The sequence below is a fragment of the Nothobranchius furzeri genome, chromosome 4, assembly GCF_043380555.1.
Source record: "Nothobranchius furzeri strain GRZ-AD chromosome 4, NfurGRZ-RIMD1, whole genome shotgun sequence".
Taxonomy (NCBI): domain Eukaryota; kingdom Metazoa; phylum Chordata; class Actinopteri; order Cyprinodontiformes; family Nothobranchiidae; genus Nothobranchius; species Nothobranchius furzeri.
The window spans coordinates 8,821,234-8,843,424 of record NC_091744.1 but is presented as its reverse complement, the minus strand read 5'-3'; the positions used below and the strand labels follow the sequence as shown (position 1 = coordinate 8,843,424).

At 42.1% G+C, this 22,191-nt stretch overlaps 1 protein-coding gene across 2 annotated transcripts in view; it reads left to right on the top strand.

Moving 5' to 3' along the window:
• LOC107389956 (protein tweety homolog 3) overlaps positions 1-18,856 on the top strand; it is a 35,822-nt gene extending 16,966 nt beyond the window's left edge. The window contains exons 4-15 of one of the 2 annotated variants that reach the window (XM_015966397.3): positions 4,306-4,417; positions 4,498-4,718; positions 5,068-5,163; positions 5,289-5,361; positions 5,503-5,578; positions 11,459-11,514; positions 11,619-11,711; positions 12,430-12,522; positions 12,606-12,742; positions 14,552-14,725; positions 15,808-15,883; positions 18,521-18,856. In XM_015966397.3, coding sequence (XP_015821883.3) covers positions 4,306-4,417; positions 4,498-4,718; positions 5,068-5,163; positions 5,289-5,361; positions 5,503-5,578; positions 11,459-11,514; positions 11,619-11,711; positions 12,430-12,522; positions 12,606-12,742; positions 14,552-14,725; positions 15,808-15,883; positions 18,521-18,655 — 1,342 coding nt within the window. In that variant the 3' untranslated portion in view covers positions 18,656-18,856. The remainder of the gene's footprint in view (positions 1-4,305; positions 4,418-4,497; positions 4,719-5,067; positions 5,164-5,288; positions 5,362-5,502; positions 5,579-11,458; positions 11,515-11,618; positions 11,712-12,429; positions 12,523-12,605; positions 12,743-14,551; positions 14,726-15,807; positions 15,884-18,520) is intronic. The other variant, XM_070550065.1, reaches the window with a different exon arrangement.
• The last annotated feature ends 3,335 nt before the right edge of the window (positions 18,857-22,191 follow it).

Here is a 22,191-nt window from a genome sequence, read left to right as displayed (position 1 = left end):
CATGGTGTTTTAGAGAAACATTCATTTTTATTTCTAGATTATTGTCCTGGGTACTAAACTTAATGTCAAATCCTTAATGAGTGACAGTTGGGTAAAGCAGCTTTGATTCACTCAATATAAGCAGCAGGTTTTATTTGCATAAGAACATATTTTAAATTACACAAATAGTTTTAGACAATAATAAAAGCTTGTAGTGGACACAGCAATACTGACCAGGTTATGATATAGAGCTGCGCATCACTATAAAAAGCACTTTGGCTTTTAATATCGAGGTTGTTTATGTACAGAATTTTATTACTTTGAAAGCTTTTGTTCTGTGTCTTTTCTAAATCCCAGCTGAGATATACAGTGGGGCAAAAAAGTATTTAGTCAGCCACCGATTGTGCAAGTTCTCCCACTTAAAATGATGACAGAGGTCAGTAATTTACATCATAGGTACACTTCAACTGTGAGAGACAGAATGTGAAAAAAAAATCCATGAATTCACATGGCAGGATTTTTAAAGAATTTATTTGTAAATCAGGGTGGAAAATAAGTATTTGGTCACTTCAAACAAGGAAAATCTCTGGCTCTCACAGACCTGTAACGTCTTCTTTAAGAAGCTTTTCTGTCCTCCACTCGTTACCTGTATTAATGGCACCTGTTTGAACTTATTATCTGTATAAAAGACACCTGTCCACAGCCTCAAACAGTCAGACTCCAAACTCCACTATGGCCAAGACCAAAGAGCTTTCGAAGGACACCAGGAAAAGAATTGTAGACCTGCACCAGACTGGGAAGAGTGAATCTACAATAGGCAAGCAGCTTGGTGTTAAAAAATCAACTGTGGGAGCAATTATCAGAAAATGGATGACATACAAGACCACTGATAATCTCCCTCGATCTGGGGCTCCACGCAAGATCTCATCCTGTGGGGTCAAAATGATCATGAGAACGGTGAGCAAGAATCCCTGAACCACACGGGGGGGACCTGGTGAATGACCTGCAGAGAGCTGGGACCACAGCAGCAAAGGTCACCATCAGTAACACACCACAACGGCAGGGAGTCAAATCCTGCAGTGCCAGACGTGTTCCGCTGCTGAAGCCAGTGCATGTCCAGGCCCGTCTGAAGTTTGCAAGAGAGCACATGGATGATACAGCAGAGGATTGGGAGAATGTCATGTGGTCAGATGAAACCAAAGTAGAACTTTCTGGTATAAACTCAACTCGTCGTGTTTGGAGGAAGAAAAATACTGAGTTACATCCCAAGAACACCATACCTACTGTGAAGCATGGGGGTGGGAACATCATGCTTTGGGGCTGTTTTTCTGCTAAGGGGACAGGACGACTGGCCCGTGTTAAGGAAAGAATGAATGGGGCCATGTATCATGAGATTCTGAGCCAAAACCTCCTTCCATCAGTGAGAGCTTTGAAGATGAAACGTGGCTGGGTCTTCCAACACGACAATGATCCCAAACACACCGCCCGGGCAACAAAGGAGTGGCTCCGTAAGAAGCATTTGAATGTCCTGGAGTGGCCTAGCCAGTCTCCAGACCTCAACCCCATAGAAAATCTGTGGAGGGAGTTGAAAGTCTGTGTTGCTCGGCGACAGCCCCAAAACATCACTGCTCTCGAGAAGATCTGCATGGAGGAATGGGCCAAAATACCAGCTACTGTGTGTGCAAACCTGGTAAAGACCTATAGTAATCGTTTGACCTCTGTTATTGCCAACAAAGGTTATGTTACAAAGTATTGAGTTGAATTTTTGTCATTGACCAAATACTTATTTTCCACCATGATTTACAAATAAATTCTTTAAAAATCCTGCCATGTGAATTCATGGATTTTTGTTTCACATTCTGTCTCTCACAGTTGAAGTGTACCTATGTTGTAAATTACTGACCTCTGTCATCATTTTAAGTGGGAGAACTTGCACAATCGGTGGCTGACTAAATACGTTTTTGCCCCACTGTAATTTATAACCATAGACAGAGACTCTCCTAATTAGTAATTCACATGGGATTTGAACACATTAACAAGTGCTGTTAGGAGATGAGCCTGTAATTAAATCAGGACTTGGATTATTATTCAGAGTGGTACAGGGTCGGTTACACAGTCAGAGGTCTGTTGTTGGTCTGCAGAAGTGTTTTGGTGACAGGAGCCAAAATTTGAACCTTTCTCTGTTTAGGAGGTTGACCTGTTTTGTGCATAATGCAAGTACATTGAGGTGAATGTGATGGAAGCACTTGTGAATCTGTTGTAGTTTCTTCCTGACAGCAGCGATGCTAACCTTTATAGATACAAAGAAATCTTTGGTGGTGGAATTGGGGCCGAGCCAGATGGTTACACTCCTCTGTTTGTGTTTATCTGCCTCCATGTGTGCAAACTGTGAGCTTCTTCACCCGAGTGACCCGGCTGTAGGATGGAGTGTGTTCTCATCGCAGATGCAGACCCGGCCGCATGTTCTTGTTGACACACAAAGGAAAACGCAAAAACACAATAACAGAAAAAGAAACTAAGTATTTTTCCTTCAGTTGCTTCCATGACTTCTCTCGATCTGACTCTCCTTCTGTCCCTCTTCTCTGCCTCTTTTTGCACTCTGCTTTATTTATTATTTCTCTCAGTTGGGCCTTCTTCCTGCCCTAGAAAGGTTGCCATGGAGACAGAAGCAGATTTGATAGAGACGAGAAATGAATTATACAGTCATGGGAAGCTGCATGTGTGTGTCTGTGAGTTTGTGTGTGTGTGTGTGTGTGTGTGTGTGAGAGAGAGACCCCAGGCCAAAGAGTTTTTTGTATGTTTTTAATATTTTATGATTAGTTATAATATTCATATTGAATATTTAATGTAGATCAGATCTTTTTTACATGATTCCATGTGTGTACTTCCACTTTTTAACATGACGTCATGCTTTTTTTTGACTCTTCATCGTCATCTATGTCCAACCAGATGAGGCAAAATTTCACATGAGTCAGCTACCACAAAGCTATAAATGCTAAAAAGTCAGCAACATATTTGATTATTAATAACACTTTGAGGGTGTTTTTCATGAGGAAATATATAGCCTGTTCAAAAGCTCCAGCAAGTGAATTTAGCATTTTATAGGACCTTTGACATTAAAATTTGCAACCTAAAGACAAATAAACCCAACAACTCCAGAAAACCCCAGATTTTTGGAATAATTCCTCCAAAATTTCAAAGGCTCATATGTTATTTATTTATTTATTTATTCATTCATTCATTCATTAAAACTGAAGTGAGTAGTTTTTTATGCTGATTGATTAACTTGTGCACTGAATATTGTTTTTGTTTCCACAAGTTGTTGGCCAATAACACCCTCCTGATAAAAGAAAAATATATTAAACCAGCAGCATAAAACTCATGGGGGGGGGGGAATGATTTTCTGTTTAGATCTTGTGTCAAATTCAGTGAGACAGACGGAGGCAGATTGATGGAGGAATGAGCACGTAAAGCAACATGCAGAAGAGTAATGTCCCACAAGTACTGTAAAGCTACACACACTCACGTACCGTGAAGACAGATGTAACATGGGGCTATTAAAGATTTAATGAGCTAGAATAAATTGACATAATAATGACCATAAATTTTCTCAACAAGTCTTCTCAGTGCACTCAAACAGCAGCAGCGTCAGTGCAACGCGTCTAACACACACACACACACACACACACACACACACACACACACACACACACACACACACACATGCTTTCATAAAGCACACAAAGAGGCGGGGGGTGGCGCAGATGATTTTATAGGGTGAGGGAGACTGCAAAATTATAATAGGGAGGTGTGTGTGTGTGTGTGTGTGTGTGTGTGTGTGTGTGTGTGTGTGTGTGTGTGTGTGTGTGTGTGTGTGTGTGTGTGTGTAAGGATAAGATGAAACAAAACAGAGTGGCTAGAAATAAATTTGCTTTTGTAGGATGTGCTTTGGATAAAGGGCGTTTGCAATAGGAACCCTAAATATGAGTGAAGTGTGACTGTGGGTACATCACTGCAGAGGGAATCAGATTATTTGCGGTCTGGTGACCCAATTATTGTGCAGACTCTGAATGAATCAGTTGCCTTGTGTTTGCCTGAGGGTCTTGGGTGACACCAAATCAGCAGATCTGGGTTCAGTACTGCCTGCTGCTGGAAAGCAGATCAACTGCACCCAATAGGTCGGCTGTCAATGCTTTAGTTTTTGTTGTTGTGTGCTGATGTAAGATCGGAATCCTTTAACATGTGGAATAAAAGATTTTTAAAAAGTTGTTTTAAATTAGTTAGGAGGCTAACACTTGACACTTCCTGTTTTCCTGCCTCCTATAGCGCTGGCATTGCTGTAGGCTTTTATGGAAACGGGGAGTCAAGTGATGGAGCCAGTCGGCTGGCGTACTCCCTCCGTCATGCCAACCGCACTATATCTGGGGTGGAGAAGCTGGTGAGCTGTCAGCTAGACTGCCAAATACCTCTTCTCAAAAATAAACACATTGTCAGAGGTTTTTTGTTTTGAGCTTTCAGGTGTCAGACAACGCCCTTGCCTTAAACCAGACTGTGGAGGAGAACTTGGTCCAGTTAACAACGACCTTCCAGGATCAGACAGACTTTGTGGCCATCGTCCAAAAGCTGCAGGGACAGCTAGACGAGCTGGTGAGGCTGATGTTGGATGTTCCTTTCTGGTCCAACTCTGACATCTCTCTGGAGGACTTGGCTCAAAAAACAGAGACTTTTGACTTCTACAGGTCAGTAATAACAAGTGTTTGGAATTAGTTTTGTTTGATCAAACATAAAAACACTGAAAAATCTGGATGTCTCCATCGAACGCTGAAAGTTACAAATGTTACCATCTCTAAATATTGACAGATCCAGCAGCCTGTTTGCTTTGTATGGTTTTGGTTGAAAACCATTAAATATGTCTGATTGTGGCTGATTTAGATGTAAAATCACCTCCATAGTTTATTATATTTAGATAGTTCTTCAACGCTGTTTACTTTTTCAGGATGCAGATTTTTTTTTTACCTCTGTGTTGAATTCCTCTTTTTGTAATACCACATCTACTCACTGTGGGTAAAATCGTTTGTGTATTTCCAGGTGGTTGGGGTACCTTGGCCTGCTACTGTTTGATGTTCTCATCTGTCTTCTGGTGCTCTTTGGTCTCATACGCAACTCTCGAGGCACCCTGATTGGGTACGTTATGCTGCATCATTCTCCAAAACCTGCTTCTATTGGACGACTCTAAAACTGCTGCATACATGTAACATGACCGAGCTGAATCAAGATTTTGGACGTGTATTTTTTTCTCTGTCCTTCAGCGTGTGTCTGCTCGGGGTTTTGACTCTGATAATCAGTTGGGGTTCTCTGGGCCTGGAACTGGCTGTTGCTGCTGTAAGTGTAACCATGGCAACACTGCCGAGCTCTCCGGCTCTGCAGTGATGTAATCTCTTCTTGTCATGAAGTGTGTGTGTGTGTGTGTGTGTTCACTGTAGCTTTATGTCTAATGTGTAATGTGTGCTCACCCTCTTGCAGTCAGCCAGCGACTTCTGTGTGTCCCCGGATACCTACATCATCAGTGTAACCAAAGAAAACGCTGTTATTGACCAAGGTACTCACAATATTTAATTTGAATTTAAAAAAGAACTAACACAGGCTCAAATAGGTTTAACAATGCAGTAGAAAAATGTTATGATTACTGAATAAAAATAAATAATGCATTAATAAAAATTAATGCATTGTTGGGCGGGCATTGAAGTTTAGCAGAAAAACACATGCCCTAAATTTAAAAAAATACCGTCAAGCTGCACCAGCACCTTGCTACAAGACCATGCAAACCTTTGTTATGTGCTCCAAACACAACTAAAGCTAAAATCAGATGAGTGATCGGAAATCCCTCTTCATGTGTGAGTGTTGCTGCTAAAAATGAAATTTTACGCACACTCTATGCGCCCGTTTTGAAGTCAACCGATTCTAAATATCTAACTCCCAACACTCTACGTCTAAGTTTCACAAATTTAGAAGCCAGAGAGCACCAAGACAGAGATCGTTTCTTTCTCTTGCAGGTCTCCGAAAATGTGTCTTACCTTTGATGTTTCATCTTGAAAAGTTTGCTTCATCTAGACTTTCTTATGGTTTACTACTAGCCCTACCTCGTGTGTCACACTGAAAACAGTTTAGATAGAAAACAAAATCATTTTAACCAAAAACAAAACCAGCTTAAAACTCAAACATCCAGTAGAAGTTTACTCTGCTGGTTTGTGTATGTCCATGCTATGAGTCTCATTGGCTGGCTAAGCTGTCTATCTAATTTTGGTGAGTAACGCTTCATTCTATTGGCCCAAACAATATAAAAGAGGTGTCAGTCATCTGAATTGACCAATCAGTCATGGAGGTAGAAGGCTGCTTCTGGAATAGCTCCAACCTATGCCAGCAGCCTTTTTAACGCATGACGTGCAGCAGCAGTTCAGATCAACTTTATTTTCCTGTTTTGAAATGAAGTACAAATAAAAAGCCTTTTTTAGAAATTAAAAGAGCTTGAGTTTACAATAATAATGTCCATATCTATTGTTTGATTAGCTGCCTCCATCCATCTATTTTCATCCGCTTATCCAGAGTTGGGTTGCGGTGGCACGCTGTAGTTTTTTACCTGTAGTAAAACAAGGCGTCTGGCAACGGCGCAAATATCTTTGTTTTAGAAGAAATTCTTTTAGCGCTTCTCCTTGTTGTGGTTTTAAAGGCATTCAAGTAATTTAGAACAGAGGAAAGAGCCGCAGCGAACTCCGCCGCTGTCTTCGTTGTTAATGAGAAACTGAGCGTCGCTGTAGTTTTTTTGCTGTAGTCAAAAATGGCGTCTGGCGACAGTGCAAACATCTTTATTTAGAATAAAGGCTTTTAGCGCTTCTACTTGTTGTGATTGTAAAGACATTCAAGTCATTTAGAACAGAGGAAAGAGCCGCAGCGAACTCCGCTTCAGTCGCCATGGTCAACAAACTTGGCGTTATGGTGTGTGACATATGCTACTCAGTGCTGATTGGCTCAGTCAGAATTCTCAGGGGGTGGGCTTATTTGAATAGGAGAGTTCCCAGACTTTCTCTGTGCAGAATTAAACAGAGGAGGAGTCTGGCAGGCCAGGCTAACTTGGGCCAGCATCTCCGGGGAAATCCCAAGGCATTCCCTGGCCAGGTGAGAGACATACTCCCTCCAACATGTCCTGGGTCTACCTTTAGGCCTCCTTCCGGTAGGACGTGCTTGGAAAACCTCACCAGGGAGGTCTAAATTTAGCTTTAATGCACACGTTTGGGATGAGTTTAAGGGATTTGGTGAGGTTAGGTTGAGTCGCTGAACATTTTGCACAATCACTTTTATTTATTTATTTTATTTCTGTTTAACAATAAAGGAAATTTACCACCTTAGTTAAACATTTAACTTTGCATCCATCCATCCATCCATTTTCATCCGCTTATCCGGAGTCGGGTCGTGGGGGCAGTAGCCTAAGGCGAGAGGCCCAGACTTCCCTCTCCCCAGCCACTTGGGCCAGCTCCTCCGGGGAAATCCCAAGGCGTTCCCTGGCCAGGTGAGACATAGTCCCTCCACCGTGTCCTGGGTCTACCTTTAGGTCTCCTCCCGGTTGGACGTGCCCGGAAAACCTCACCAGGGAGGCATCCAGGAGGCATCCTGACCAGATGCCCAAGCCACCTCAACTGGCTCCTCTCGATGTGGAGGAGCAGCGAATCTACTCCGAGCCCCTCCCGAATGACCAAGCTTCTCACGCTATCTCTAAGGGAGAGCCCAGCCACTCTGCGGAGAAAACGCATTTTGGCTGCATGTATCCGCAATCTCGTTCTTTCGGTCACTACCTTAAGTTCATGACTATAGATGAGGGTAGGAACGTAGATCAACCGGCAAGTCGAGAGCTTCACCTTCTGACTCAGCTCTCTTCACCACGACAGACCGGTACAACGGCCGCATCACTGCAGATCCAGCACCAATCCGCCTTTCGATCTCACGCTCCAGTTTTTCCTCACTCGTGAACATGACCCCAAGATACTTAAACTCCTCCACTTGGGGCAGGACCTCATCCCTGACCCAGAGAAGGCACTCTACCCTTTTCCAAATTAAGACCATGGTCTCAGATTTAGAGGACCTGATTCTCATCCCAGATGCTTCACACTCAGCTGCAAACCTCTCAAGCAAAAGCTGAAGATCTCGTTCTGATGAAGCCAACAGGCCCACATCATCTGCAAAAAGCAGAGACCTGATCCTCAGGTCACCAAAACGGATGCCCTCCACACCTTGGCTGTGCCTAGAAATCCTGTCCATAAAGGTTATGAACAGAATCCGTGACAAAGGGCAGCCTTGGCGGAGTCCAACTCTCACTGGGAACGAGCCCGACTTACTGCCGGCAATGCGAACCCAGCTCTGACACCGGTCATACAGGCACATAATAGCCCATATCATTGGGCCTGGTACCCCATACTCCCGGAGTACCCCCCACAGGGCCCCCCAAGGGACGCGGTCAAACGTCATCTCCAAATCCACAAAACACATGTAGATTGGCTGGGCAAATTCCCACGCACCCTCCAGGATCCCCCTAAGGGTATAGAGCTGGTCCAGTGTTCTACGGCCAGGACTAAAACCACATTGCTCCTCCTAAATCTGAGGTTCAGCAATCTGACGAACCCTTCTCTCCAGAACCACTGAATAGACCTTACCAGGAAGGCTCAGGAGTGTGATCCCCCTGTAGTTGGAACACACCCTGCAGTTCTCCTTTTTTAAATAAGGGAACCACCACCCAGGACTGCCAGTCCATTGGGACTGCCCCCGATGTCCACGCGATATTGCAGAGCCGCGTCAGCCAACACAGCCCCACAACCTCCAGAGCCTTAAGGAACTCTGGGCGGATCCCATCCACCCCTGGATTCTTGCCACAGAGGAGCTTTTTAACCATCTCAGTGACCTCAGCACCAGGGATTTGAAAGCCCAACTCAAAGTCCCCATACTCTGCTTACTCTGGAAGACGTGTCGGTGGGATTGAGGAGGTCTTTGAAGTATTCTGCCCACCGATCCACAACGTCCTGAGTAGAGGTCAGCAGCACACCGTCACCACTATAGATAGTGTTGGTGGCGCACTGCTTTCCCCCCCTGAGGCGCCGGAAGGTGGACCAGAATCTCCTCGAAACCGTACGGAAGTCTTGCTCCATGGTCCCTCTGAACTCCTCCCATGCCCGTTTTGCCTTGGCGACCACCCGAGCCGCATTCCGCTTGGACTGCCGGTACCCCGTCAGCTGTCTCTGGAATCCCACAGGCCAAAAAGACTTGATAGGACTCTTTCTTCAGCTTGACAGCATCCCTAACCGCCGGTGTCCACCAGCGGGTTCGGGGGTTGCCATCACGACAGGCACCGACGATCCTGCGACTTCAGCTCCGGTCGGCCGCCTCAATAATGGAGGCATGGAACAGGGTCCATTCAGACTCAATGTCCCCCGCCTCCCCCCGAAAATTTTGGAAGTTCTGTCGGAGGTAGGAATTGAAGCTCCTTCTGACAGGAAACTCTGCCAGATGTTCCCAGCAGACCCTTGCAATACGTTTGGGCCTGCCTGGTCTGACCGGCATCCTCCCCCACCATCTGGGCCATCTCACCTTCAGGTAGTAGCCAGTTGACAGCTCCGCCCCTCTCTTCACCCGAGTGTCCAAGAAATGCGGCTGCAGGTCAGATGAAACGACAACAAAGTCGATCATCGAGCTGCGGCCTAAGGTATCCTGGTGCCAAGAGCACATATGGACACCTTTATGTCTGAACATGGTGTTCATTATGGACAATCCATGACTAGCACAGAAGTCCAATAACAAAACACCACTCGAATTCAGATCGGGGGGGGGGGGGGCGTTCCTCCCAACCACACCTCTCCAGGTCTTACTGTCATTGCCCACGTGAGTGTTAAAGTCCCCCAACAGAACGAGGGAGTCACCGGAAGGAGCGCTTTCCAGCACCCCCTCCAAGGTCTCCAAAAAGGGTGGGTAGTCTGAACTGTTGTTTGGTGCATAAGCACAGACCACAGTCAGAACCCGTACCCCCACACCTAGGCGAAGGGAGGCTACAATCTCATTCACCGGCGTAAACCCCAACGTACAGGCACCAAGATGGGGGGCAACTAGTATGCCCACCCCTGCTCGGAGCCTCTCAGTGGGAGCAACTCCAGAGTGGTATAAAGTTCAACCCCTCTCAAGGAAACTGGTTCCAGATCCAGAGCCATGTGTTGAGGTGAGTCAGACTATATCTAGTTGGAACCTCTCAACCTCACACACCAACTCAGGCTCCTTCCCCACCAGAGAGGTGATATTCCATGTGCCAAGAGCCAGCTTCTGTAGCCGAGGATCAGACCGCCAAGGTCCCCGCTCTTGAATACCACCCGTCACACACTGCACCTGACCCTTTTGGCCCCTCTCACGAGTGGTGAGAACCATGGGAAGGGAGTCCCACGTTTCCTCTTCGGGCTGTTCCCGGCCAGACTCCATGGGTGAAAGCCCGACCACCAGGCGATCGCCATTGTGCCCCACCTCCAGGCCTGGCTCCAGACGGGGGCCCTGGTGACCCACGTCTGGGCGAGGGAACATGAGGATTATCTGCCTCATTATTTTTAATTAAAATATTGCTTTTGGGGCAAATTTTCTTGATAGATTAAAATGTGATTAATTAAGATTAATTTATTATAAAGCCTCTAATTAATTAGATACATTTTTTTAATTGAGTCCCACCCTCTTGCCTTATCCTTACATCAGAATTTTCCTTACGTGGCCGTATGGAATTTCTGTTGCAAATTAACTATATTTAAAGATAAACAATGAACATTATTTTCCAGTTTGTGAAGTTGTTCCCTGTGCCTCCGACAAATAAGTAACGACGTGTAGACCAGACTCCACTGACAACGACAGTCGAATCTTAACCAACAGCGTTGCTTCTGTTTTTAGAAACAAGTCGTGTGCATTTATTTGTGTGTGACTGTGCTAATCTCCAGCGGGATTGTGTTTGATTGACACTCGGGTAGAAAACTGGTACCGTCTCTCTGCTGGCTGCGATGCTTCAGCGACCCTGCACTCCCATCTCGCTCTTCTTCGTCTCCTCGCCTCAGAGGCTTTACAGAAAAAAAAAATCTCAATTTTTATGTTTTCATTGACGACCCTGAACTAGTGTGCTCCCTCTTTTCACCCTGTCACATTGCTCATTCCCTCTCAGTTCCCTCTTCTCGTCTGCCTTTTCCCACAGCTAATGAGTCCTGTTATCTCTCCGTACTTTCCGCTCTATCTCCTGTCTGTGGAGCCCAGATGTTGCAGTCGCAGCACAAACATTATTTTGCCTGAATAAAACTGAAACAAAAGGAAACGTCTGTAGGAAGAAACTGGGCATGAAAAGCCTCGATGCACCAAACCGACTGCTTATTTCAAACGTGTCTGAGTTTATGTTGATTGTGAATTTACTTGTTTTATCCAGATATCCTGCAGTATTACCTGAGATGCAGCTCTGGAAAAGTTAACCCCTTCCAGCAGGTAATTATATTGTTTCTATTCTTGTGAAACCAAAAAACACCGATGACTTCTTTTTCATGGGTTGTAGAGTAATCGGAACTGAGCTTTCTGTGCTTGTTTTGTAGAGGCTGTCGGGGAGTCACAAGGCATTGGTGGAGATGCAGGATGATGTGGCAGAGCTACTGAGATCAGCAACACGTGATTATACCAGTGCCAAGGTGTGTGTGTGTGTGTGTGTGTGTGTGTGTGTGTGTGTGTGTGTGTGTGTGTGTAATAATCTGTACTAGTACTCTAAAAAGAAGACCTAACAGTTTAAGAGCAGCTTGGTTAAAATAAAAACATTTTTACACCTAACATGTTTGGATGTTGTTTTTCTACAAACCTAAAAACAAACAGGAGTACTGGTGTCATCACACTGCTGTGTTTTATTGATTGAATATAGGCTGCATACACTTATTAGCAGTTTTTACAAAACAATGCTGTCAATTTGCGCTGTGGTGGCATCAGGGTCCCTTAGGTCGTTTATAAGTGGTCAGACAGTGGTGGCAATGTGTTGCAATTGTGTCCTTTTTATAAAAGATTATATGGGTATGTGGGCTGTTTTTGCTCTGCTGCGGACTTCCGCTTATTTTGCACTTGCTTTTTATTGCCATTGAAGCCGGGATCATTACGTATTTTTAACAAGCTGCTCCTAAAAGTGTCTGTCCCCATTTGTCCCTGTGCAGTCTTTGGTGATCTGAGCTTCAGCTCTAACAGAGAGATGCTCATTGAATGCTGCAGCGCTCCAGTTTGCCATGTTTTGCAACATTGGTTTGTTTGTTTTTGCAGTTGAATGAATCTGAATCCAATAAATGAACATGTAAAAATGTCACACGTATATTAAACACATGAACATCCTCATCTGTCAGTGCACACGTTAAAACTCCGTCCCTGCAGGAGAACCTCGAGCAAATCCAGTCTGTGCTGAATTCCACCGAAGTCGGTCTTCACCAGCTGACTGCTCTGGTTGACTGTCGCAGCCTACACATGGTGAGTCACTTTGTGGTTTGCTTTATAAGAGAAATATTCTTGAAAACCCACCCTGATGTGTGTCCTTTTGCTTTGTCTTTAAGGACTATGTCCAGTCTTTGACTGGGCTGTGCTACGATGGGGTGGAGGGTCTCATCTACTTGGTTCTTTTCTCCTTCGTCACCGCTCTGATGTTCTCCTCTATTGTGTGCAGTGTGCCACATACTTGGCCTCGGAAGAGGTAACGCATTCAGTTTGTCTTGTGCACGTTTTCCATGCACACCTTGCTTCAGCTCAATTGCAAAACATAAAACCCACAGAAACGGACACACGAGTTATGTCACGGGAATGTCATGTGTCGCGTTTCTGTGTTGGCCTCACAAAGTGTCTGATGATAAGCAGCAGATCCCACCCACATTGAGTGGCATTGGAACGCTAATCATTGTAATGTTGAGTGGAGTCATGTGTTGCAGTGGAATGATATAATATACAGGGCACACACAACCCTTAACACCTCTAAGTCCTTACCTTTAGTTAACCTGTACACTGACTAACTTTCTAACTGTCTTATGATTTAACCGGATGCAGATAACCCACCTGGTGCCCATGCATGCCATCGGTGTTGGGTCTTTGCTTCCCAAGCTGTTGTTATCTCCCTTTTTGTCTCCCTGCCTGTCTTTGCATTTGCTCAGTTCTCTCCTGTTTATTTGACTGTTTGCCACGAGCATCGGCAGTCCGGCTGATATGGTTTGTTACTATGTTTGTACTCATTTCTCATTTTCTTTTCTCTATAAACTCTGAGCGCCAGTGTTGTGTTGGATAGAATGTCACCACACATTTTTCCTTTTTTTAATCGTGTCCCACTTCCTCCTTCTGTTCCTTCCCTTCCCTCTCTCCCCGTCCTGATTTGGAAATGCTTTGGGCTTCAGCAAATGATAGCGGACGTTGAGAAAACTGATTGATCCCATGGTCAGACAATCAGTCCATGCAAATGACCATTTCAGCAGCCAAGTAATAAGATCACTGGAAGAGCGACAGACTCTGCATGCAGAGATGAATTTGAGTTATTAGGCAAACACAACACGGCTGCGCCAGTATAGTGGTGCTTCAAGCTTGTATGTTGGGTATGGATCAGTATGTGTATGGCCCAGCAGGTTTTAGGCATTAATTCGTTTTGTCTCTGACTCTGCTTACTGGGTTGGTTCCTATTTAAGCTTTACTCCAATTTAACTGTAAGAGTGAAACACCTCCATCTAGTGGTAGAACACAGTCAAAACTCAAACACTCAAAACACGGGCCCTAAAATATTCCATACATCGCTCCTGCCATTTCCATTCTATTTTCTCAGTATTCAGACAGCTGATACAGATGCAACAACGAGGACAAGGAACGGTGCATTGATGGTTTTACCAATTGACTGTGTCATGAGAGGACAGCCTACTGCTAATCTGTAGAGATCCAGCTTCCAAATCAGCACTTTATCTTTTTGATGCCATTTTCTTGTGTTGCTGGACGTTTTACATTTTGACCATTTTATGTCTGAAAATGGTTTTCTCAGTTCAGCCATATGTTTTCCTTTTTTCCCTGATAATTTTGTTTTTTGCTTTAATTTTCATGAAGCACAAGTTACATCAATAAGCATTAATACAATTAGATCCCGTTTTACATTTTGTCATAGTCGCTTGGTAACATAATGAATAGAAGATGACTGCATGAAGCAAAGTACTGCATGATGCTCTATTAAAATTACTTTAAGGTATTAAAGACTTTGTTTTATCTGAAAACACGCAGAAATAAAGAGAGCTTCTGTCTGGAATCGTCCGTATTTGTAGTGGATTTGTTTTGTAAGTGATTGCTGCCGATGACCCATTGCCTCGCATTCAGCTGCTTAAAGGCTCGAGTTGTGGCCTCACACAGTCTTTTGTATCTGGGGAACTCCTTCCCTCTCCTTACCTCCTCTTCAACCACTTGTTTACACTGTTGTCTCTCTCGGATCTCCCCTCCCTCTGCCCCCCCTCTCGTGCCCTGCTCTTAACTCAACCATTTGAAGGACGGATGAGGAAGATGGAGAAGATGAGTCGGGTACCTCACGTGGCGGTGTGCACGATAACCTGTACCGCGTTCACATGCCCAGTCTCTACAGCTGTGGCTCCAGCTATGGTAGCGAAGCTAGCCTGCCCGCTACAGCCCATACTGTCAGCAATGCCCCCGTCACTGAATACATGTGAGTTAGCACCCACCGCTAGCAAGAGGCTAGCAGAAATAATGTGCCATACATAGTTAGATATTGCTTGTCCCTTGTGACCCAGAAAGCAGCATATTATTATTTTTCACTTACTATAAGATTAGAAGAATAGTTGTTTTAATATGGATAGCAAAAATGTCCCAGCAGAAAACCCTTCACTGGATTTCCCTTAGATGCTGATAAAAGCTATTTCCTTTAGAAGCTACCTGGCCTGTTTATAACCCCAATATTTCTAAAACTTTATAAGATCAGCAAATGCATTTTTACACTCTTAAAATAGGTCATTGATTTGACTTAGCATGTTTTGTCCCATTGCCACAGGAATGACTGGAAATATAACAAAAAACAGGAGGAATAAATAAAAATGTCTCAGTTTTGCCTCTGCTTCTTACTCTTTAAGGTAGTTAACAAAATACGTCAACTTTGAAGCCTTAAAACATAAAAACACACTAAACAAGCACTAAAGCCCTGTGCAATGTTTTTGTTTTTGTCCCAAAGTTGACTGAATTTGTTATTTGCTATCAGGACTCAGTTACTGACATCTGTTCAAAGCTAAAAATACCTTTAAACACAGATGGATAATTAGTTCAAAGCTAATTACATCAATCTGTGTATCTCTGTATATTTTCCTGTTGGCCCAATATTTCCCCGACTCATTTTTCCTCCAGAGATTTATGACACTCGCTCACGTTTTTAGTGTTGATCAAATGAAATATGATTATTTTTCTACCTTCTAATTAACTTGCCTGTATTTTTAGGCCTACATAGTAAATAATTAGTTTTCAAATGTTTTAGAAACACAACACTCAACATCTCTTTTGAAGGCCAGTTTCCTGTGGCTCCTTACATGTAGTCTAAAAAGTACTTTTAGGAACAAATATGCTTGTTCATGTGTTGTTTCGAGAAAAAAATTATGTTTTTTAGCCGTAAACCCCATTTTGTTTTCATTATTATATCAAAGGGCCTTTGTCAGAGTAATTATGAGCTCATAAAAAAATCACAAGATCAAGAACTCAGTTGCAGGGTGACCACATGCAGTAACCTTTTATTTTACAATGCAGGAGCCAGAATGCAAACTTTCAGAACCCTCGGTGTGAGAACACCCCCCTGATTGGCAGGGAGTCCCCTCCACCCTCTGTAAGTGTACACTTTGTAGATCACACTGTCCCTGCGGCTCTCTCCCAGTACCCACAGCACAGTAGGAAACTCCTAAAACCCACAGAGATTGTGTTTATGTGTAATGACGGTGTCAGTTATTTTCCTTTGTTTCTCAAAAGACCCATGGCATGCTGTTTGTGGATATTGGGAGATAGTTCCTCTTTCCCCACTCCAATCAATACAAGTGTCATTTGTGCTCAAACTAGACCATAGTCATGGATTGTGCTCACAAAAGTCATTTTGGCAGCCTGGGATAACTGGAAGGTTGATAAGATGCCTGTTGTCAGTAGAGTTTGTATTAAAAGAGCAAGCTTCCTGTTTCAGATTTGTTTATATCGTGTCATGTTAGGCACTAAGTTGGTCTCTATTTCTGATGTAGAGTGTGGCTGATTGTTTTGATAGGGCTGTCACTACCATGTGGGGAAACTGCACATGTCACTTATTATCTTTTGACGCGTTCAGTAAAAACAAAAAGAGAAAAAACTAAGTCCTGACACTTGTGGTATTGATGTACTGCTGGGCCTGTAGCTGATGAAGATAGTATCCACTGTACAAGTTGCGCATCAGGATGCTGTGGACTGACAGCATTGATCAAATCCAGCACAGACAGCATTTTTAAAAAATATTTTACAGATGTTGTCTTTGCTCCACGTGAAGACGAAAAACTACTGTCAGGTTCAAACATTTTAGATAATTCTGCCCCTGAACAAACCCAAGCCCAAACCTCTAAAGGTCCTGCTTCCCCTCCCTCCTGTTCCCACACTGTCTGTGTGTGCACCTTCTGGTCGAGGTGTATGTGTCCGCTGTTTCTGTGCCTCGTCACATTTCACCACTAAGCAGCCACAGTAGCACTCATTCTCCTGCCTCCACTGTTTACCCGTAGCACTCTGATAAACAGCCTCCGTTCGTCAGATGTGGGCTGTTGATTTGGCCCCTTCTGCTATGCAGAGCTGACCTTCTCTTTTCTGCAGTGATGTAGAAACCAGAGACCTTCTGTAACCACCAAGGTGTTCACACAAGACCACTAACTCATACCAGGCTAACCTACTACATCAGAAGTAGAGCACTAACTAGTGACCAGTCACATCTGCCAATTTACAATAACATCCTATTCACCTGATCAGACCTAATCAGTAATAAAGATTGTTGGGATCAAACCCTGGCTGTCCAAATGACTGGTCACATGACCTCTATCTATCTATCTATCTATCTATCTATCTATCTATCTATCTATCTATCTATCTATCTATCTATCTATCTATCTATCTATCTATCTATCTATCTATCTATCTATCTATCTATCTATCTATCTATCTATCTATCTATCATCTATCTATCTATCTATCTATCTATCTATCTATCTATCTATCTATCTATCTATCTATCTATCATCTATCATCTATCTATCATCTATCATCTATCATCTATCTATCTATCTATCTATCTATCTATCTATCTATCTATCTATCTATCTATCTATCTATCTATCTATCATCTATCATCTATCTATCTATCTATCTATCTATCATCATCTATCTATCTATCTATCTATCTATCTATCTATCTATCTATCTATCTATCTATCTATCGATCTATCTATCTATCTATCTATCTATCTATCTATCTATCTATCTATCTATCTATCTATCTATCTATCTATCTATCTATCTATCTATCTATCATCTATCTATCTATCTATCTATCTATCTATCTATCTATCTATCTATCTATCTATCTATCTATCTATCTTCTATCTATCATCTATCATCTATCTATCATCTATCATCTATCATCTATCTATCTATCTATCTATCTATCTATCTATCTATCTATCTATCTATCTATCTATCTATCTATCTATCTATCTATCTATCTATCTATCTATCTATCATCTATCTATCTATCTATCTATCTATCTATCTATCTATCTATCTATCTATCTATCTATCTATCTATCATCTATCTATCTATCTATCTATCATCTATCTATCATCTATCTATCATCTATCTATCATCTATCTATCATCTATCTATCTATCATCTATCTATCTATCTATCTATCATCTATCTATCTATCTATCTATCTATCTATCTATCTATCTATCTATCTATCTATCTATCTATCTATCATCTATCTATCATCTATCTATCATCTATCTATCTATCTATCTATCTATCTATCTATCTATCTATCTATCTATCTATCTATCTATCTATCTATCTATCTATCTATCTATCTATCTATCTATCTATCTATCTATCTATCTATCTATCTATCATCTATCTATCTATCTATCTATCTATCTATCTATCTATCTATCTATCTATCTATCTATCTATCTATCTATCTATCTATCTATCTATCTATCTATCTATCATCTATCTATCTATCTATCTATCTATCTATCTATCTATCTATCTATCTATCTATCTATCTATCTATCTATCTATCTATCTATCTATCTATCTATCTATCTATCGTGAACAAGTCTTAATCATTGTCCTTCATTGTTTCCTTGTCTCCTCTTCCTGTTCCCACCTCTTTCTCCTCACCTCAAATTGTTTTCCTCCCCTACGCTTCCTGTCGTCTTTTGTGTTCCCTCTCTCCTTATTTAGTACACCTCCAGTATGAGAGCAAAATACCTGGCCACCAATCGACCGGACCAGAACCGTCGCTCCGTTCCAAATGACCAACTGGATCCTGCCAGCCGGCCTCACCCTGCCGCCCGACCACAGTCCTCGGTCCACTAGGTTGAGATCCATACTGCCCCAGTCCTGTTCTCACAGCCAATATGAAGACCCAACAAAACACTCATGCCGGAGCTCAGATAAGTGCATTTAAGAGCCAACAGGACCCCACTTTGCAAAGTCCAATGAATCTGACAAACACCACAAGCGACTGCACTTTGAACGTCAACTTCTACTTCTCACTGTTATCTTAAAAAAGGAAAACCACCCTAGGTCCCTATTTCTACTCTGCTTCTTTATGGATCCACACTCACCTGCTTGTTCCAAGACCACTGTGATGGTTCTGCTCATGTAACCACAACGCATAGCAACAAACACACCTCCACATGGTTCCCTCCACTGGGATCTGTAGGCTTTCATCCAGGCCCCTTTCCCCACCCAGATACCACTTTCACATTCCAGTATCATTTTTACATTCAGACCACACACTTGCAAGTGCATACACAACCTAAACATACACAACCACTTGTACAGAGCTGTAAATAGTCAACATGTGCTTTATTCTGATTTAGTAGAAAACCGACTGTTGAATCCTTACTGGTTGTGTGGTGTTGCTGTGTGTTTATCATGGAAAATCTTTGCCGTTTCTCTTGTACAAACACATAGGCACAAACTGGTGGATAAACTAACTGAGAACTCATGCTTACAAATGATATGCCAGTGAATCAGAAAGCCATGTTTAGATAGTAACTGAACTGTGCCACCACATTCACATTCCCACTTTAACACGTCATCTTGAATTGTGAGCTAAAAACGTGTATCCATTTTTTGGACTTGTTTACATGCACATATAATACATGCATTGATAAATGCCTTTTTGAATATGAGCCAGGAATCGAGTTGTAAAACAACTGCTTGTATCTGGAAATGGAGGTGTGACACCACAAATGTGAGAAGGCTCCACCTGTGCCAAAAAACTGGAAAATGAAAAGAAGGATGCCTGATTCTGTCTTCATCTCCTTCAGCCTGCAGCTGACTTTTAAATAAGGGGAATAAATCTCACATGGAGGGTTTCTCCTGCCACTGTCAATGATAAGGGAACTGAAAGACATTTGAAAAGGGGAACAACGGACACATAACTGGGACTTAACGTGTGTAAGGTGCTATGTAAAGCTCTCAAGGTTTTAAAAAGGTCAGGACTGAAAGGGACAGAAACTGTTTTGTTACGTTTTCAATTGTTTTTGAATTCCAGGAATGTGATGAGGAACATAGAGAGAAACAATATAGAACACCTCTTGTTCACACTTGAAAGGAGATGGTGTCCTGAAACCTGGAAAAGTTACATAAGTCACATGAACATTGAGTGGTGTGTTTTTTAACTTAAGTTTATATTTAGGACATGATACTGTGACAAAATGTTGGATTTATCTTCTTGTTCCATATTGTCGTGTCTTTTTAAGCTTTTATTTTGCCTACCGTAGGTCGCACCCTTTATATCTCTCTGTCTTCTCTTTTTCCTACTCAAGCATAACTTCTGTTCAAGGTGACTGTGAGAAGGAGAATTAAAACTCACTGCCTGGGACACTGCCAGTGGCTTTCCCTCCTGCTCTAGAAACCGTGTACAGTGTATAAAACCAGTAGTAGTGAACCAGTGTGTGTGTGTGTGTGTGTGATCTTTCTGCAGCGTGATCTATCTCAGTGTTACTCTGTATGAGGACAGTTGATCGGTGTGTTTGACTGGCTGCCTGTATAGCCTGAGTCATGTCTACATCGCCGCTGCACACACAGTAACGCACACACGAATGCACTCATTCATAGAAGAATCATGTAAAATCTCTTTGTGTGATTCTGTCCTGTTCACTTCATGCTCTTTTCACATTTTAGGTGAAGTAGACTCTTCTATCAGAATTTCACAGCAATCTCATAGTTAAAGCCCAACGTTCAGCCATCCTTACACAGCAGTTTAATATTACACGAATAATTGATGACCACTTCTCGTATTAGCGAGACAATCTTAACGTGTGATTTTATTATGGTAACCATGCTACCTATGGTCTAGTACTTGACAGTGTTTTCTTGCACCATTGAAGCAAACATTGTTACAATCTGTGGGACAAGTCACTGATAAGTGGCCTTTCAAAATGTTTTTAAACTCTTAGAAAACTTCATACCCCAACATGTTTTTTTATGTTTCTCACTTGTAAAAAAAATAATGCAGATTATAACACAATAGCTAGGTGTTTTGTAGGAGAATACAGGCAAGAACAGCATTTTTGTCTCATATTAATGGTGAATGACTCTGTCTTGCAATGTTTTAATAAGACTATTCCAGTGTACACACGACTTTGGGTTGTGTTTGAAGTTCTGTGAATCACTATTTTGATTGGGGAGAAAATGAGCCATGCTCAGATTCAAAGCTGTGGTATAAGTGTGTGTGTGTGTGTGTGTGTGTGTGCGCGCGTGTGTGTGCCACTTACAGAACTTCAGATACACCTTGTGTCCAAATGTGACAAACAATGTTTTCTATTGCTGTTTTTATTTTCTGATGGTTTTAACTGATATTAACTATATACTTGTCAAAACTGTGGTAATGATATTCAGCCTGGAATAAATGTTAAAACAAAGAAATTAAAACAATTTTAACATACTGATCAGGACTCTTCTTTTTGTCCTTTCCACAGTTTTCTGTGTGATGTTCAGCTGCCAAACATTTGCTGGGATTCCAAAAACACAATAAGTGATACATTAAATTAGTCTGCAAAGTCACAAAATTACTTACATTAACTACGGATATATGGAGAGAAATACTGCAACTATTTAACTAGGGATGTGTATTGGTGACATTTTTGGCGATATATTGGGATACAGTCAGTCAGACGTTAATAGCGATTTTTTAGGCTGAATTTATTGTAGGAAAATTCAGTGAACAGTCCAAACTGATACTTAACATGTTTAACATGAGGTATCTGAACCATGACAGAGGGATTTACATTTCACTGGATGAAAAAAAAAAAAACCATTGCACACTGCTGCTAACTAACGGCCGTGGTTTGAATTGCACCAAAATTAAAGACAATACACAAATGTTTGCATGTAATTTCTTCAAAAAATTAGATGGATGGCTTTTAAATATCGGTATAATATCGCAGGGGGAAAAAAAGTCATGATATATTGCCGTAACGACATTTTCTTATATCCCTATATTAAACATTTATTACTGATTTACCAAAATCTAGATTCAGTTAATTATTCTGGTATGTAAAATATTCATAAAAATTGATAGGTGTACAAAACCATGTCTAGTACTGTACATGATATTAAACATTTAGAAAAAAATCTCATGTAGTTTTTGCTCTGTGCAAGGGCACTCACTGCCAGTAGGTGTCACTGTCCATACACCAGTGTAAAAGTAAATCTTGAGCTTTGTTTCAGACCCATTGTGTTATTTATTGAGCTACAGCTTAAGACAACCTGGATAATCTGGAATCACAGGAAGTCAGAATAGGTCCAAGCATTAGACCTCGTAAAAACAACGGCATCAAACAAGGTCAGTGATTGTTTCAGGTCCTCTAATAGTGACAATAGCAAGAATAAAACAC